This window comes from Papio anubis, chromosome 20, assembly GCF_008728515.1.
Source record: "Papio anubis isolate 15944 chromosome 20, Panubis1.0, whole genome shotgun sequence".
NCBI classification, from domain to species: domain Eukaryota; kingdom Metazoa; phylum Chordata; class Mammalia; order Primates; family Cercopithecidae; genus Papio; species Papio anubis.
In genome coordinates, this window is record NC_044995.1 from 21,265,564 (window position 1) to 21,283,710 (window position 18,147).

General features: G+C 55.3%; 2 protein-coding genes across 6 annotated transcripts; both read right to left on the reverse strand.

Annotated features, from left to right (window-relative positions):
• Positions 1-201: 201 nt before the first annotated feature.
• Positions 202-11,800, reverse strand: FXYD7 (FXYD domain containing ion transport regulator 7). The gene is made up of 6 exons (XM_021931002.2): positions 11,717-11,800; positions 5,800-5,829; positions 3,185-3,259; positions 3,029-3,071; positions 2,837-2,877; positions 202-605 (listed from the first exon to the last, which is right to left on the reverse strand). The coding sequence occupies exons 1-6, from the start codon at positions 11,745-11,747 to the stop codon at positions 583-585; spliced, it is 243 nt and encodes an 80-aa protein (XP_021786694.1). The 5' UTR covers positions 11,748-11,800; the 3' UTR covers positions 202-582.
• FXYD1 (FXYD domain containing ion transport regulator 1) lies at positions 202-17,906 on the reverse strand. Of its 5 annotated transcripts, none has more exons than XR_004180329.1 (13): positions 17,813-17,906; positions 14,950-15,014; positions 14,450-14,482; positions 13,878-13,952; positions 13,499-13,535; positions 12,550-12,599; positions 12,313-12,364; positions 12,046-12,164; positions 11,717-11,804; positions 5,800-5,829; positions 3,029-3,259; positions 2,837-2,877; positions 202-605 (listed from the first exon to the last, which is right to left on the reverse strand). XR_004180329.1 is itself a non-coding variant. In XM_003915328.5 (8 exons), the coding sequence occupies exons 2-7, from the start codon at positions 15,008-15,010 to the stop codon at positions 12,342-12,344; spliced, it is 279 nt and encodes a 92-aa protein (XP_003915377.1). In that variant the 5' UTR covers positions 15,011-15,014; positions 16,204-16,306; the 3' UTR covers positions 12,029-12,164; positions 12,313-12,341. The 5 variants fall into 5 exon arrangements, 2 of the variants coding, with proteins under 2 accessions (XP_003915377.1, XP_003915380.1); XR_004180326.1 differs by lacking the exon at positions 17,813-17,906 and adding an exon at positions 16,204-16,306; XR_004180328.1 differs by lacking the exon at positions 17,813-17,906 and adding an exon at positions 15,318-15,445.
• Between the last annotated feature and the right edge of the window lie 241 nt (positions 17,907-18,147).

The window sequence follows — 18,147 nt, forward strand, 5'->3', positions numbered from 1 at the left end:
TCTGGGGTCGCTGGAGGAAGGGAAAGGACAAATCCGGAGGTATTGAGGAAGAAGGGATTGGAGGGGGGCAACTCGGGGTACAGGGAGAGAAGAAGAAAGAGGGGGCAACCCCGGGCACGCAGGGGAGAGCTACCCCAGGTTCAGTTCTGCACCCCTACCCACACCGTGCCCCATAGATGAGAACACACAGACAGAACAGGAGAAAAAACCAAATGCACATTTATTAAGCTCAAGACAAGGACACTGAGGGCCCAGGGGGACGGATCTTCGGGGATGAGACAAGGAGGTGCAGGGGGACCGTACACGGGGATGCTGGCGGGGCTGGGCCGGGAGGGACTCCCGGATCCCAGGAGCTGGAGGCCTGAGGCCCCGGGTCTGGGGTGCAGACGGGCTCTTTGGGGGATCATCATTGCCAAGGCCTGGGGAGGGACAGCAGGGTGCAGCGGCTCCAGCCTTGGGGTGGGTGGGGCGGCTCATTCCAGGGAGCGCTCCCGGCGCGCGGCTGGGTCCCCACCGCCTCCACCCGGTCCTCAGGCTCCCGCGCTCAGACAGGGTCGGCAGCGGAGGTTCCTCGGGCAGGTGTTACACGCCGCCGCCACCAGGGGCTGGGGAGAGAGGGGGAGTGCGTGAGCCACCAGAGAGGTGGAAACTGCCTCCCTCCCCACAGCTCGTTGGCTCTCCATTCCCCGGCACCATGGAAGCCAGACCCCAGGGACTGTCACCCCTGAGCTAACACTGAGGAGCTGTCTTGCCTTCCACACTCTAATGCCTGGTTCCCTTGGGGACACCTCTGGCTGCTGTCATGGAGAGAAACACCTGCCACGGGGCTGGCGGCCCCAGACCCAACCTGGGCTTTTGGGGCTGTCCCCCTGCCAGAAAGGGAGTCCCCATCCCCATTCCCATCCGCAATCTCCTCCTACACCCTCACTCCTTTCCTACACTCCCTGTCCTGAATATTTGGCTACAACGGGAATTCCCCCATTCCCTACCGGCTCCAGACCATCATTCACCTAGGAGAGACCAGAAACCTGTGCAAAGTCTTCATCTGTGCCCCGGGTGACAAGGCCAACCCCCATGCTGCCCTACGCATCCATAAGTGCCCTGTTCATGTTTTAAAATTCATTAAATAAGCATGAAACAGGTCCAGCGTGGTGGCTCATGCCTGTAATCCAAGCACTTTTGAGGTCAGGAGTTTGAGACCAGCCTGGACAACACGATGAACCCTCATCTCTGCTAAAAATATAAAAATTAGCTGGGTGTGGTGGTGTGTGCCTGTAGTCCCAGCTACTTGGGAGGCTGAGGCAGGAGAATCGCTTGAACCCGGGATGCAGAGGTTGCAGTGTTGTAGTAAGCTGAGATCGTGCCACTGCACCCCAGCCTGGGCAATGGAGGACAGAGCAAGACTCCGTCTCAAAAAAAAAAAAAAAAAAGGAACCTGAAACAAATTCCACACCAAATACCCCTCAACCACTGAATAACCCGTGTGCCCCTCCTGCTTTTTTTTTTTGTTATTGTTATAAGAACTTTATAGGAGACACAGAAATTCTCATTTCTGGTTTTTTACAAGTCTCCGGAAAGGCTGCATTTCCACTAAAAACAGGTCAAGATATTTTTACATAATTAAAATTAACAGCCCCAAGGAGTCAGAATCTTTCATCGACATGCTTGCTTGCCCTGCATCCCTCTCGTTCTCCCTTTACACCTTCCAGGCTTGCACCCATTCTCCCTCCTCCACCCTGCAGGCCGTCCTCCTCCCATCCTCCTCCCCTTCCTTCCTGGGCTCCTCCTTCCCACATTCTTCCCGAACACCTCCATCCTCTCCACTCTACCCCCTCCTGTGCTTCCCAGCTTTCTTCTCCATCCTCACACTCCCTGCATCCCATATGTTCTTTTCCAATGTGAATTCTAAAATCTGCATTCTATTCATCTCTCTTTTTGTTATTTTGATGCAACGATTCAGAAACCTTCCCTCCCTCCCTCTGTCCCTTTTCCTTGGCTATTTCATCCTGGATCTGAATGATCAAGTCTGGAAAGCCTCTCCTCGTCTTCCTCAGTGCTCCCTGTCTCTCCCTCCTGACTGACAGAGCTCCTCCCACATGGGGCCCTTCTCTTCACAGGCCTGTAGTTTCCTCTCCTGGGAAATCAGCATGTCCTGGCTTTTATAGGCTTGAGCATTTGTTTCTGGGAATCTCCGTGGACTCTGGGACATGTCACATCTCACTGCCTCCCCACGGTTTAGCATCATCTTTCTTTTCCCTCCCTCCCTTCCTCCCTCCTTTCCTTCCTCCCTCCCTCCCTCCCTCCCTCCCTCCCTTCCTCCCTCCCTCCCTCCCTTCCTCCCTTCCTCCCTCCCTCCCTCCCTCCTTCCTTTCTTCCTTCCTTCCTTCCTTTCTCTTTTTTTTTCTTTTTTTTTTTTTTGACAGAGTCTCACTCTGTCACCCAGGCTGGAGTGGAGTGGTACGATCTCAGCTCACTGAAACCTCTGCCTCCCAGGTTCAGGTGATTCTCCTGCCTCAGTCTCCTGAGTAGCTGGGATTACAGGTGTGCACCACCATGCCCAGCTAATTTTTGTATTTTTAGTAGAGACGGGGTGTCACCATGTTGGCCAGGCTGGTCTCAATCTCCTGACGTCAGGTGATCTGCCCACCTCGGCCTCCCAAAGTACTGGAATTACAGGCATGAGCCACCGCGCCCAGCCAGGTTTAGCATCTTTCATCTGCGGCATTTCCTCAACTTCCTAGGGAATTGTCCTGTGATATCTGCGGGCAGCCCCCCTGCCCAGTCCATCCACAAGACTTCCCAAAACCCTCCCAGAACCACAGTTTCTCACCCTCACCTGAAGAGGGAAGCTCGGACTTACAGGATTTGCAGGTTGGGCTGTGGAGGCAGAGATGAGAGAGAAAAGTAGAAAGAGGTTCAGTAACCATAGGCTTTGGGGAAAAACACATGGCAGGCCCAGCGGATCCTGCCCGTCTGCTAGGGAGGTACCCCGAGGCCCCCTCCCACTCTCTGCCCACTGCTGCCAGACCTCTCCGACCTGGAGTCCGCCTTCCTGCACTTCACCTTCTTGCCTGTTGGGAGAGAGAGAGACAGAACAAGAAGACAGGACATAGGGTGTAGGATATGCACGAAAGCCAGCAGAGGAACCGGAGGCCCAGGCAGCCCAGGGACGGGTCACACTTACTGATGACGATGAGGATACCCAGCAGGAACAAGATGGTTGCCAGAGTCATGCCCACAGTCTGCACCGTGTTGTAGTCTGGGGAAGATAACGGGGGACATCGAGGCAGGGACAGCACCTGGGCTCCACCTGGAGCCTCAGTCCTGGCTCTGTGTTGCCCGGCCACGGGCCCAGAATCGCCCAGGGAGGCTGCGGGCCACGCTGGACCCTCCTTCAGGGGGCTGATGTGAGGATGTAGGGCGTGGGCTTGGGCACCATTAGCTCCCCTTGCCCTCTGTATCCTCTGCTTTCCTCCCCTGCTCTCTCGCGCTGCACTTTCCACCCTGGATATATACATAATACTCTCCCTCTGCCACCTCCGCCCTGGCCCTGGTTCTGTCCACCATGGTCGCCCATCTGGCCTCTGCAGCAGCCTTCTCTAGGTTCTTGCTGGCCTGCCTGCACTCCCACCTCTGATAGCCACAAGGACCCATCAACATTTGAGTCAGATCTGGGCTCTCCTCCGCTCGGAGCCCTCCTCATCCCATTGCCCTCAAGGTAGAAACCAGAGTCCTCACTATGGCCCTCAAAGTCCCATAGGATCCAGTCCCTTTCCTTCTTGGACCTCACCCCACCTCACTCTCCCCATCAATCCTACTCCAGCCACAATGGCCTCCCCGCTGTTCCTGGGGTATATCCGGCCTGATCCTATCCCGGGGCTATCCTCTCCTATCCTATGACTGGCTGTTCCTGCAGCCTGAAAGCTCTTCCTCCAAATATCCACATGGCTCCTTCCCTCACCAATGTCTAGGCTTTGTTTCACTGTGAGCAAAACCTCTGGCTGTCCTGTCCAGAATTTTCCATCCTCTCCTCCACACTTTCCGATCTCATTCCCTTCTTTACTTCACAGGAATTATTCTTACCTAATATTCTTGCCTAATAATATTCTTGTCTTTTTTTTTTTTTTAAGAGACATGGTGTCACTCTGTCACCCAGGCTGGGGTGCAGTGGTGCAATTATGGCTCACTGCAGCCTCCACTTCTTGGGCTCCAAGAGATCCTCCCTGCTCAGCCTCCCAAGTAGCTAAGACTACAGGCACACACCACCATGCCCAGCTAATTTTTAAATTTTTTTTTTTGTAGAACTGGGCACAGTGGCTCATGCCTGTAATCCCAGCACTTTCGGAGGCCAAGGCAAGCAGATCACTTGAGGTCAGGAGTCCAAGACCAGCCTAGCCAACATGGTGAAATCCTGTCTCTACTAAAAATATGAAAATTAGCCAGGTGTGGTGGTGTGGGGGCCTGTAGTTCCACCTACTCGGGAGGCTGAGGCAGGAGAATCACTTGAACCTGGAAGGCGGGGGTTGCAGTGAGCCGAGATTGTGCTATTGCACTCCAGCCTGAGCCACAGAGTGAGACTCTATCTCAAAAAAAAAAAAAAATCACAATCATAGTTCATTGCAGCTTCAAACTCCTGGACTTGAGCGATCCTCCTGCCTCGGCCTCCCAAAGCACTAGGATTACAGTCATGAGCCACCGCACCTGGCCAATAATATTCTTGTCTAATATATAATTTTCATATTTTGTTTTCTTGAGTATCTGTCTCTTTTCCATTGAGTGGAAGGTCAGGAGGAGGGCAGGAATTCTTGCATTCCTGAATTCTTGTCTGTGTGGTTCATTGCAGTGTCTGCAGCTGCTTGGAGCATTGCCAGGCATAGAGCCTGTGCCCGCTAAGTATTTGTTGAGATATGAATTTATGCAGCACTCACTCTGTACCAGTAGTGGTCCAGGCCTCTACCCTCAAGGAGATGACTTTCATATTCTGATAAAGCATTAAAGAAACAACCCCTCCAAAACAAGTCATGCGACTCCAGCTGGGCATGGTGTGGCTCTTCGTTGCCAGGGAGTCAGGAGGGCCTATCCCAGCAGAGTAGTCTAGGTTTGATCTGAGGCCTGAATAAGGAGGAGCCTTAGCCAGCCGTGTACAAAGCTAGAGGAGAAGCATTTCTGCGGAATCATGGCATATGCAAAGGCCCTGAGATGGGAGATAAATTGACACCTAGGGGAAAAGTATGAATGAGCAAAGGGGTGGGGTGGGGGCAACAGGAGGGTGTTCAGAGGGGAAACTGGAGCCAGATCTACCAGGCCTGGGGTAACTTTTTTGAGCTTCAATGCTATGGAGGAGATTTAATGGCACCAGCCACGTATCTTTCCCACAATCCTCGTAGGTGGGAACTATGACTGTCCCTTGTTTACAGAAGGGCCCAGAGGGACAAAGTCACTTGCCCAAGGCCATACAGCTAGTGAGTGGATAAGGCAGGATTCAAATCCAGGCAGCCTGGCCTCAGAGTCATTGCTTCTAAGATTTTCCTTCATCTGCTTCTCTGACGACACAAAGGCACCAGCCCAGATCCCGGTGAGACCTGAAGGGGGCTCAGAGAGAGGGTGAGGCACCCCCACTCCCCCATCTGGTTCTGCCCTCCACGAACCCAGCTGATGTGAACCACACCCATATATATGATCCTGTGGCCAGTGGCCCAGCACATATCATGTAGCCATAGCTGAAGCCATGTCCGGAGCGACGTGGGAACACCTGCAGCCACTCCCCAGTCCAGCCCCATCCCCAAATCCAACACTCACCGTAGTAAAATGGGTCAGGTTCCTCAGGAGCTGAGGGAAAGAAGCAGAGAAAAAGAGAAAGAAAAAAAAAAAAACTTAACAGTGGATTTCTTAATATTTTTGAGGATCCAGATAGAGGGCCCAATAACTTCTTTGTGGAAGTCAGATAGAGACCCCTTGGTTTGGATGATGTGGCTTCATGGCAGGCCGCAAGGCTGGAAGAGCATAGCCCAAGCTGGATTCCAGCCCCTACTCACTCCATCAGTCAGCACCATCCTCTATGCAGTGTACAATCTACCCAAACTACATAGCAGTCCTGGTTCTGGACCCCTGTGGAGGTCTGATGCAAGCTATGGACTCATTCCCTGAAAAACACAGACGCACTCCCTCTTGCACATGATGTCACAAGGTTAAAACAGACCCCATTTCCACTGGTGGTCCAATGAATGTCTCAGCTTCCCCTAAACACTCCCTAAAACTTCTCAGTCACCTGAGGGCTTCCACAGGCACCTGCTGCTACTGCTGTCATCCACTCACTCCTGACACTCCATCCAGTACAGAGAAGCTGTGCTGATTCATACTCCTCCTCTCCGCTCCTCTCTCCTCTCCTCTCCTCTCCCCTCCTCTCCCCTCCCTTCCCCTCCCCTCCCTTCCCCTCCCCTCCCCTCTCTTTTCCTTTCCTTCTTTCAGACAGGGTCTTACTCTGTCACCCAGGCTGGAGTGCAGTGGCACGATCTCAGCTCACTGCAACCTCCACCTCCTAGGTTCAAGCAATTCTCCTGCCTCAGCCTCCCAAGTGCTGGGATTATAGGTGTGCACTACCACTTCTGGCTAATTTTTGTATTTTTAGTAGAGACAGGATTTCACTGTGTTGGCTGGTCTGGTGTCAAACTCCTGACCTTCAGTGATCCACCTGCCTCAGCCTCCCATAGTGCTGGGATTACAGATGTGAGCCACTGCATCCAGCCCATTATTACTTATTTCTAAGACACCATCAAGTTTAAGATTCAAACTTGAGTCCGGGCGCGGTGGCTCACGCCTGTAATCTCAGCACTTTGGGAGGCCGAGGCGGGCGGATCACAAGGTCAGGAGATCGAGACCACGGTGAAACCCCGTCTCTATTAAAAAATACAAAAAAAGGCCGGGCGCGGTGGCTCAAGCCTGTAATCCCAGCACTTTGGGAGGCCGAGACGGGCGGATCAGGAGGTCAAGAGATCGAGACCATCCTGGCTGACACGGTGAAACCCCGTCTCTACTAAAATACAAAAAACTAGCCGGGCGAGGTGGCGGGCGCCTGTAGTCCCAGCTACTTGGGAGGCTGAGGCAGGAGAATGGCGTAAACCCGGGAGGCGGAGCTTGCAGTGAGCTGAGATCCGGCCACTGCACTCCAGCCTGGGCGGCAGAGCGAGACTCCGTCTCAAAAAAAAAAAAAAAAAAAAAAAATACAAAAAATTAGCCAGGCGTGGTGGCGGGCGCCTGTAGTCCCAGCTACTCAGGAGGCTGAGGCAGGAGAATGGTGTGAACCCAGGAGGCGGAGCTTGCAGTGAGCAGAGATCTGGCCACTGAACTCCAGCCTGGGCGACAGAGCGAGACTCCATCTCAAAAAAAAAAAGATTCAAAATTGAGTTTGTAATGGTTTTCCCTTTGTGTGTGTGTGTGTGTGTGTGTGTAAATATGTTTGGAACTCTACCGTGTGAAATGTCCCCATCCATTAGAAGACACATAATGATTTCAGAAATGTTCACATGTGGATAAAATGTGTGTGTGCCTCTGGATGCACTTTTCTCCACTTCCTGCCTTCCTGGTCCTAATCACGTTCCCCTGCAGGAGAGCTCAGAACATCCTTCCCATTCAACAAGTTCATCCCGATGGCTCTCGAATGCCTCTGACAGTTCTTATCATATTTGGCCTTTCCTAGAGCAGAATTTGGCAGCAGACTGTCTGCCACATGGCGAGAGGGTGAGGGGTGCCAGGGTGATGCCTGATATCATGGGTGCTCTTCTTCCCCCTTCCAGGCTCAGAGATGGATGGCTCCCTGGAGGTTGGATAGGGCCATGTGACTAATTCTGGCCAAGGAACTGTGAGTAGAAGTGCATTGTCACTTCCAGGCTGGGGCGTTTAAACATTCAGGAACATTCAGGCCTCCAGGCCAAAGCTCTGTTTCACTTCTAGCCTGATGGCCTGAATGTTCACAATGCTGACTGCTCTGGTTTTCTTTGGTGACTGGTCAACCTGTGATGCACATATAGCCTAAGTGAGAAGTGAACCTGGTTGTCATAAACCCCTGAGACTTTTGGTACTATTTGTTACTGCAGCATACTCTAGCTGAAACTGACTGACAGAAGTGGCCCCAAAGCAACACCTGTTTGTTACCGCAGCATACTCTAGCTGAAACTGACTGATAGAGGTGGCCCCAAAGAAAGACCATGATTCACACAATGTGTAAGTTTACCCTTCCCAGGTCTCTGTCCAGTCTTCAAAGAGGATGTCTTAGGTTGGTGCTGAGGTATCTTTAACACCTTCCAACCCTTGTTAATCTCCCCCTTTACCTAAGAGAAAACAGGCCTTGGGCTCCGAATCTTCAGCAGGCAATAAAATCTAGGCAGAATTTTGTGGCATTATTTGGTTTTCTCCTTTATTTATTGATGTAACCAGCAAGGGGTAGCTCTGACTCCATTCCAGCCTCCCTGCTAAGCATCTGACGGATATCAGTGCATTTACTCTTAATCTTCATAGCAACTCTTTCATATGGGTGCTATCTTCATCCCCATTTCCTGCCAGGGGGACACCAGACCCACAAAAGCGAAATCACCTGCTTCAGATTGCTCTTATGCTGCCTTCAATTTAAGGCAAAAAGAAGACGAATTTTCCAGCTGGGCATGATGATTAATGCCTGTAATCCCAGCACTTTGGGAGGCCAAGGTGGGCGGATCACGAGGTCAGGAGTTCGAGACCAGCCTGGCCAATATGGTGAAACCCCGTCTGTACTAACAATACAAAAATTAGCTGGATGTGGTGGTGCACCCCTGTAGTCCCAGCTACTTGGAAGGCTGAGGCAGAAGAATCACTTGAACCCGGGAGGCAGAGGTTGCAGTGAGCCAAGATTGTGCCACTGCACTCCAGCCTGGATGACAGAGCGAGAGTCTGTCTCAAAAAAAAAAAAAAGAAGAAGAAAATGGTGAATTTTCCAGTTGTGATGGTGCTATAAAATAAAGCTCATTGTTTTTAAAAAGCTAATCCTGGGTTGGGCATGGTGGCCCACGCCTGTAATCCTAAGCACTTTGGGAGGCCAAGGCAGGTGAATTGCTTGAGCCCAGGAGTTTGAGACCAGCCTGGGAAACATGGCAAAACCTGTCTCTACAAAAAATACAAAAATTAGCTGGGTGTAGCGGGGAATGCCTTGTAGTCCCAGCTACTTGGGAGGTTGATGTGGGAGGATAGATTGAGCCCAGGACTTTGAGGCTGCAGTGAGCTGTGATCGTACCATTGCACTCCAGCCTGGGTGACAGAGTGAGACCCTGTCTCAAAAAATAAAAGTAAAAAAGCTAATCATTTGAAGGAAAAAAATTAAATAAATAGCAGTGTGAGGAATATTTGAATAAAGTGAAAATTGTGATCGTAATACTCAAAAGCGCCAAGATGGTGAAACACTGCTTCAGGGTCCCTTGTGCTCTGTGTAAGTTTCCCCACCAGAGAGTGAGTAAATTTGTTTGACTCATCGCTGCTGTTCATCCTGACATTTATGAAAGGCTCTCCAAGTTTTCTGGGATGAATGAATGAAGGAATGATTATGAGGCGGTCCTAGGCTGCAGGAGGCTGCAAAAGGTGGATTGTCTCACTAGTCTTTTCCACACACCTGCCCTTCCCCAAAGTTATCAGGAGCCCACTGGGTGAGCACCTGTCCCAGAATCTGGTGTTCCATGCAGGAGATCCTCCTCTGGTCCCTGCTGCCCCAGCAACCTGGGCCCCCAGGCGTGGCTGGGCTAAGGGTGGGGCCAGGAGTCAGGCAAAGGAATGTGCACTACTCCTGGCCAGCTGCCAAGGAGATATCAGGAAGGAGGTGGTTGCTATGGTAACTGGGGCATCTGTGAGGTGAAGAGAGGTGATAGGTCCCGGCATCCCAGGCTGGGTGGGGTCCCTTGTGAGGTCCTGTGTAAGATGCGGGTTTCAATCTTGACCCTCTCCCCTCCTTTTGCACCTCCTGCTGTTGCCCCTGCAGGACTGGCTTCTGGCCAAGCTGAGGGTCCATTTCAGGGACAGGGACCCGGACCCAGCTGTGCTCATGCATCCCTCTTCTGTTCACCCCTAATTCTCCCGCCCGTTCTCTGGCAGGGCGGAGGGAGACAATCTCCCTTCTTCCCCCCTCGCTCCCCAACAATTCATTAATTAGTTTCCTTAAGCAGTTTGCAATGCACAACATGCTTTTCCTCCCCCGGGATTTCCCGAGACCCGCGGTCCCCTCTCATGCTGTGACTGGGAAAGGGGGAGGCAGAGGAGGTGGGGTTGAGGAGTCTGTCCTCCCACCTCTGCCCGTCTGCTGCCATCGATCCTGTTAACCACCACCTCTGCAAAAAGAAGCCCTGGGCTCCCGCCAGGCCTGCTGCCTCAGCCCTGCCCCCTCTCCCTAGGGTGGCTTCCAGCCTCTGCAGCCCCCCCCACCCCCCGCCCTGCTTCGGATTCTGCAGATATGGCTCAGTGCAGCAGCCCCCGCCTTCTGGGAAGCACGGAAGGGAGGGAGTCATCCAAGTGGAATTGGGGTTCCCTTCACGGCCAGGGGCTTCTCAACACCCCTGGTCCATCCCCTGCCCTCAGTGCTGGAGACCCTAGCTGGGCACCCGCTCCCTCTTGAAGCAGTCTGTGCCTTGCTCCTCTGCAGAAGCAGGCTTAGCAATGGGGGCTATTAGGGGGCAACGGTGGAAGTGGGTGTTCAACTGGGTGCATAACTGGGTTAATGGGTGTGGAATGGAAATCAGTGTGCGGCTGGATGGGGGCAGTAGGGGCAGTTAGGTGCATACCCAGGTACACCTCTGGGATTGGAAAACACCCCTGCTGTGGGCTGGGAAGGAGGGTCCCATCACCCTATTCCCACCCATGGGGGTTCACTGCAGTGGTTTGGGCCCCACCCCACACTGCTTCCTTCTCTTTCTATTCCCCTCTTCCCCCATGGGTCCGTCTCTCTCCCTCCGTCTCTCTGCTTCTCTCTCCATAGCAGTCTCATTCCCGCTATCTCACAGGCTCTCATTTTCTCTCTCTCTCTCTGCATCTCTGTCTACCGTTCTTTGCCACTCGCCTCCACTGGGAATCTCTCTGAGTCCATCTATTTGTCTTCCTGGGTCTTTGTATCTGTGACTCTGGATCTCCTGCCTCTGGGTCTCTGTCCCTTCCAGGTTCTCCCTGTCCATCTCTTGCTATATCCCTTCTCGCTGTCTCTTCCTTCAGCTCTCACTCCTTTCCTCTGAACCTGGCTGTCAAGGGTTTCAGGAAACACACACCCTAGGAGACAGCACTGGAAAGAAGAGGGACATGAACCTCCTCCCCTTCCCTTGCCCACCCCAGGGACCCTGAAATCTTCCAGAACGTCTCTGGCCGCAGACCCACCCGCTCCCACCCTGCAAGCTCATCTCTTCCCGTCTGCTACCACCACGGTGCGGGACCAGCCACCCGGTTGCCATAGCGACCTGTCCGAGCATCCCTTCTCCCGGGACTGCCACTCTCCAACCGCAGGTCTGGCACAGGACACCCGCCGGGGAGGGGGTGTCCCAGAGACCCGGAGGGGCGATCGGGGGGCTGCATTACAGGGGCCTCCGCCCACAGAAGGAGCAGACCTCCCTCCCCCCACTCCCCTGCCTTACCATTGCTGGAATCTCCCGACACCCTCTCTCCTAGGCTCTCAGATCCCGGAGCCCCCCCTGCAACCCCCTCCCCAGACGACGCTCACCCTTTGTGGGGGTCTGGGTCGGGGTCGCCATGCTGGGCCGGAGCAGGGGGCTGCTGGATGCTTTGGCGGCGAAGGCGCGCTGCAGCAGCTGGAAGCAGGACGGACCGATATGGGGGGGAGCTGGGGGGAGCCCTGGCGTGGGGGGGCCTGCAGCCAATGGGGGCCCGGGGAGCCCGCCCCCGTGCAGGCCACCCCCGCCCCCGCCCCCGCCCACCACCGTCGTCCCCGCCCCTTCCTCTAGGGTGGGGCGCCCCCTGCTGGGGCCCAGGGGCGCTGGGCTTTCGCGCTGAGGGACCGAGACCGACAAAGTGCTGTCGAGAGGAACGCACGTTTTATTGGAAGTCTGGGCGGCAGGGGGAGTCTGCCGGGGCAGGGCTGGGGAAGGGGCGGCGGAGGGGGCGGTGGGCGCGCAGGTGGAGCGTGGGAGACGTCAGGTGCCAGGGGAGTCCTGTGGGGTGAAAAGGGTGAGTGAAAGGCGAGGGGGGAAGTCCAGCACCACCCCTCGCCGCCCTCCAACCCTGGCACTTGGCCCCCTCCCTCTCCCGCCTTTCCTTCCTCCCTCCTTCCCACCCACTGCCATGTCAGAGCTGCAGCACCTGGCCGGATTCCATCGCGCCAGGTGTTTCTACCGCCTGCGGGTGGACAGACCTGGGGGGAACACGGAGATCGGGGGTCATCAGGAGGGGCATCCCCAGCTCCTGGGCAGGCGGGGCAACTCCCCGCCCTCCGCTTTCAGATCCAGCCCCTCCCTCTACGCAGCCGGGGAGGGCCAGGAAAAGGGGTCCTTGGAACCAGCCCTCTCCCCAAAATACCCGCAGTCTCCCCAGACTCACGGCGGATGGAGCTGCGGAAAGTTCCCTCCTCTTCATCGGGTTCCCCAGTCCTGGGAAGACAGAGGCAGAGGGACTTCGGGATGGAAAGGGGGAGAGGCTGCCCTTCTAGGAACCCCCAGTACAAGCCTCCTTTCCCAGACTGGTGTAACGAGGCCCAGATATGGACGAAGAACAGGCTCGGGGTCCGCCAGAAATAAGAAGCACCCAGGAGCAGCTTAAGTGCTTTGCAGGGGGCTTCCAAGCCGGTTAACAGTGAGTACCTCCGCGGATTTGGGGGCAGGGATGTGAAGTTGGTAAGGGAGGGATAGTCAAGGGGACTTGGCAGACTGTCATGAGATGGCCTGGGTTGGAAACCCAGAACCCCCCATCTTCCACTTGAGTGATCTTGAACAAAGTGACTTTACCTCCCTGTGTCTCAGTTTCTTTATCTGTAAAATGGGCTTAATAACAGCACCTCCCTCCCAGAGGAAGTGAAACCGTATCTGACACGTGGTACACACCCAATAAATATTAGCTACTGCTTATGATAATATCTATAATTGTTCTAACATATTCACACATTGTCCATGCTTTAACATTTTATTTGAAGAGGAATCAAAGAGCTAGGAACAGGACTCTAAGCTAAACTGGGCCGCGTGTGAGATGATCTCATTTCACCGCCGTTCTTTCTTTCCTGCACTTTGTGTTATCACGCTTTGTGATTTTTCTATCTGTGGGGCTGTTGGAACCCACGGCCACCGCCTCCACTAGGCTGGGAGCTCGGCCAGGAAGGGCGGTAGGTTTTTTCCTCGCTTGGTCCCAGGGCCTGGCTTGGGCCGTGGTACATAGTAGGTGCTTAATACATAGTCGCTGACGGGGATCGGGCTGCAGGTCAGGCGGACTCCCCGCCTCACCTGCGGCGCACTCCAGAGCAGGAGCGGGCGAAGGAGGGCGGGGAGGGGCGTCTTACCTCTGCTGCTGGTTGAACTTGCACCGGCATCTTCTGCCTGTGGGCGTGGAGAAGTAGGAGAGGCTGAGGCTCCCCACCGGCGGACGCCAAGCGGCGCTGTAGCTCCAGCTCACCCTCGCGAGGGGCGGGACTTGGGGGACGGGGCGGGGCTAGAAGCGAGACCGTAGGCCGGGGAGCCAAGGCAGGGTAGGCGGGGCAAGGCCTGGGAGGGGTTGGGGCGGGGCGAGGCGGGGCCAGGGCGAAGGGGACAAGGGGGCGGGCCCGGGGAGCTGGGGGGAGAGGCGGGGCCAGGGAGAGGCGGGGCCAGGGAGAGGCGGGGCCAGGGAGAGGCGGGGCCAGGGAGAGGCGGGGGTAGAGGGCGGGGGCTAGGGGCACTCACTGAGCACAATGAGGATGCCCAGGATGAAGAGGATCCCGGCGATGATGAGGCCTCCGATCCGCAGGGACTGGTAGTCTGTGAGCAGCAGAGCAGGGAAGGTGAGGGCAGGGAGGAGAGGAGGGAGAATAGGAGAGGGGTAAATTGGGGAGGAGGGAACAGGGAGAAAGGACCAGCAGGGAGAAGCGGGGAAATAAGATCAATTAAGGGGGAGCAGATATGGGAGGAGGAAAGTGGGGGACCAGGGAGAGGAGAGAGGTATATAGGAAAGGGAGGGAGGGGGCAGGGAGGAGGGGGACAGGGGGAGAGAAGATGGGAAACAGCAGAGGATGGGCCACGAGATGCTGAGAGAGACCCAGGCAAGAGAAAGAGAACCAGAGAGGTATCACATAGACAGTGACACAGAGAGACACAGACAGGGAAAGACGCAGACAGGTGGAATCAGAAAGGAAGGACAAAATAGAGGGAAGGAGAATGACAGAGATTTCATACTGGGACTCTGGAGGAGGGTGAATCAAAGGAGCAGCAAAGCCAGGATCTCCCCCAAAACTCTCAGAATTAGACCCCCCACTCACCATAAGTGAACGGGTCTTGCTCCTTTGGACTTTCTGGAAAGAGAGAAATCAGGGGTTGAATATGCTTCCTGGGGTCCTGGACAGGGAGGGGCATAAGGAGACCACTGGGGGCTCTGCCTTGCTGGGCTGAGAGTCTGAGGGTGTCTAGGCAGGCTGCCCACCCTCTCTGGGTCCCAGCTGCCCCCCTGCACTGTCCCAGATGGGGCAGGGGGCACCTAACTGCCCCAGCTCCCTGATTCATGGCAGGTTGCCTGTGACCCAGTTATCCCACCAGGGATTCAGCCCCATCCCACCCCACCTTTGCCTGATCCGGGGCTTCCTCTCCCTTCCCCCAAATGCCAGCCTGTGACTGGACCCCACGTGGAGACCCTCAAACTTCTTGGTACCCCAGCCGACTCAGTCTAGGTTGCGGTCTCCAACTTGGTTCTTTCTTGGGGTTTCAGTCCCCGCCGCCACCCCTGGGGCTGAGGTGGGTAGCAGGCAGCCTCCCCTGCACTCACCTGCCTTGGCCATGGTGACGAGACTCACACAGAAAACCAAGATGTGGCCAAGAGACGCCATTGTCCTGGGGGGGACACAACAGGTTAGGCAGTGTGTGCCCTTGCTCTCCCACATAGGGCTTGAACCCAAGGGATTAAGTCAGAGATAGTCTGGGGACTGAATCACCGAAGCATTCATCCTCTAGCTTGGTGGCTCCCAGAAACAGGGGTATCCCCAGCTTCGTGGGGACACAGTGTCACCAAAACAACCTCCACGATGGGTTCACACACCAACACAATGTAGCAGGGACAGGGGTGAGACACACAGTCCCTGGGGGCCTCCCTCGGGCCTCCACCTCCCACAGCAGGCCCCCGATCCCCAGACCTACCCTGGCAGGGCAGAGGAGGCGCTGCCTCACACAAACACGGAGCAGGAGACAGCGGGGCACGCCCAAGTCCCACCTGCCTACACGCCCGGCCTCACTGTGCCCCGCGAAATCCCAGCTCCCTGCCCTCTCCGCCTGCCGGCTCCCAGCCTGACCCCGGGTATAAATATCTCCCACTTCACCCTGGAGGAATTCGGCTCGCTCAGGCCACCATGGCAACAGCCTGCCTTCCCCCACTCAGGGGGTCACGCACAGCCCTGCCCGGGTGAGGCCCAGCTGCCACATCGCCACAGGCTGCCCCTGTGGGAAAGGCCACCCTGTCTCCTCCCTGGGCAGCAACGAGGAAAGGAAAAGACAGCCCTTCTGCCTGCCTCTGGGTGACATCTTTCACAATCGGATGTCAGGCAAGTGACATGAGGCCCAGGCCAGTGGGCCTGAGAGAGAGAAGACACTGCTGGGGCAGGGATGCGCGCGCACGCGCACGCGCGCGCGCACACACACACACACACACACACACACACACAGGGGCCGGAATGGACATGAACAACAACCTCTCCCCAAACTTCTGGTTGGAGCAGGACGTGGGGTGTAAACACCGTCAGGCATCCAGTACTCCTCCTCTGGGCCTCCGGTGCCCCCACACAGTGACGCAACCAGCCCTACACATGTGTGTGTCCGAATTCCACACCCTGCCAGGGTGCACACGCACCAGCAGGGCAGGGAGGAGTCGCCCACATCCCACCCTGCAGAACCCACTGCCCCAACCACACTCCCTCCCTCTTAGGTTGGCCTGCCTGGGAAGCCTCGGGCTGGCCACTACTGCTCCCAAAATAGGCGGCCCAGCCAGACCAGGGGTGAGGCCTGGAGGGAAGGAGTGGGGGACGCTCACCCCAATCGGGCTGTCCCCTGCTGAAAGAAGGCCCCCAAACGTCCTGCTGTGCCCCGGGGGCTGAGCACTTTGGACCCCCTGGCCCAGAGCTGGACGCGCCGCCCCCAACAGGCTCCCCTCCCAGCCCCACCCCACCCTTGCCCTCCCCAACCAGCAGCTGTAACTGGAGCTGGGGCTGGAGGGGGGCCAGGGGGCGGCCCCCAGCCCAGACCGCCCTGGCCCGCTAGGTTAACTCTCTCAGTTCAGATGGAGGAGCAACAGGCAGCCAGCAGGCAGGCTGGAGAGGCCAGGAGGACTGTGGAGGACAGGGTTGTGAACACACACACACACACACACACACGCCTCCAAGAGCTTCTGGGCTGAGGCGGCTGGCCCCTGGGAATTGGGCCCAGCCAGGGCCTAAGGTCACCCAGCCTGACTGCCCAAGAGCCCACTGACCCCCGATCTCATTGCTCCATGGGGTCCTTAACAGGGCCGTTTTAGGGGACAGGAGGGAGGGGGGTGTGTGTGTGCACGCCCGCATGTGCATGCAGTATCTGTTGCAGTAAGATCCCCAGAAATGCTACACATACATACACACACACGCGCGCGCACACACACACACACAGGGAATCCCAAAGACCCAGATATACAGGTACAAAACCAGACAAAACCACGTATGTATGTACATCCATAGAGGCAGACACACAGAATGACACACTGATAGAGAAACCCAGAGACTTGGACACACAGCCAGCACCTCTTTTGCCAGTCACAAAATACCAAAACAAGCACATTTATGTCTACACAGACCCATGCACACTCGTGTAGATGGATGACCCCACAGAGACACAGTCAAAAACATAGCCACACCACCATCCACACTCACAAACTGGCCACAAAAATACATGTTTCTGTGAAGACCCACCTACAAATGGCCATACAGAAACATACAAGTATATGCACACCGCACATAAATGCATTCAAAGATGCATGGCCAAACATGGCTGGGTACGGTGGCTCACACCTGTACTCCCAGCACCTTGGGAGGCCAAGGTGGGAGGATCACTTGAGGCCAGGAGTTCAACACCAGCCTGGCCAACCTGGTGAAACCTCAGCTCTACTAAAAAAATTAAAATTAGCCAGGCATGGTGGCACATGCCTGTAATCATGGCTACTCTGGAGGCTGAGGCAGGAGAGTCACTTGAGCCCGGGAGGCGGAGGTTGCAGTGAGCTGAGATCACTCTAGCCTGGGTGACAGCACGAGACTCTGTCTCAAAAACAAAAACAAAACGAAACAAAACCAAAGGTACAGACATGCTGCCAGCACTCCTACACAGTCCCAAAGATAGGAAGGCCAACAAGCTTGTGTACACACAGACAGATTTCCATGGGCACAGATACACAAGCAGAAACACCATTGAGGACAACCCGCCACTCTCACACATACCCACAAAAGCAGAAACACATACACTGGTTCACACCCTATGCTTGGGCAAACAGGCACATGGCTGGCCACGGTGACAGACGCACAGGTCGACACATTTGCATGTTCACACATTCCAAAACCACAGATCTGTATTTAACCCCACGCTTTCCTTCCCCTGAGCTCTTGTCGGGGACAACACACCTGGCGTCCCCATGGGCAGGCCAGGTTTACAGGTCCTGGTGACGGGGAAACCTGGAATCAGGCCTGGGTTCTGCACTCCTGGTTGTGTGAACTTGAGCAGCTCTGTGCCTCATTTTCACATGCTCCGAAATGGAAAAATCACTAAGATCACATGTATAATCCTGGACAGTGCTCAGAGGTCTCTGAACTTGACATTGTCTTATCATTAACTTCATTTTTTGTTTGTTTGAGACCTGGTCTTGCTCTGTCAACCAGGTTGAAGTGCAATGGCACGATCATAGCTCACTGTAGCCTCAAACTCATGGGCTCAAGTTATTCTCCCACCTCAGCTTCCT

Excerpts from the sequence above, each read along its gene's own strand:
- FXYD7 (XM_021931002.2), bottom strand. The coding sequence starts at position 11,747 with ATGGCGACCCCGACCCAGACCCCCACAAAGG. Across the intron at positions 5,830-11,716 it reads GACCCAGACCCCCACAAAGG|CTCCTGAGGAACCTGACCCA; the intron begins GTGAGCGTCGTC and ends TCTTTCCCTCAG. Across the intron at positions 3,260-5,799 it reads ACCTGACCCATTTTACTACG|ACTACAACACGGTGCAGACT; the intron begins GTGAGTGTTGGA and ends TATCTTCCCCAG.
- FXYD1 (XM_003915328.5), bottom strand. The coding sequence starts at position 15,010 with ATGGCGTCTCTTGGCCACATCTTGGTTTTCTGTGTGAGTCTCGTCACC. Across the intron at positions 12,600-13,498 it reads AAGTTCAACCAGCAGCAGAG|GACTGGGGAACCCGATGAAG; the intron begins GTAAGACGCCCC and ends CTGTCTTCCCAG. Across the intron at positions 12,365-12,549 it reads TTTCCGCAGCTCCATCCGCC|GTCTGTCCACCCGCAGGCGG; the intron begins GTGAGTCTGGGG and ends TGTTCCCCCCAG.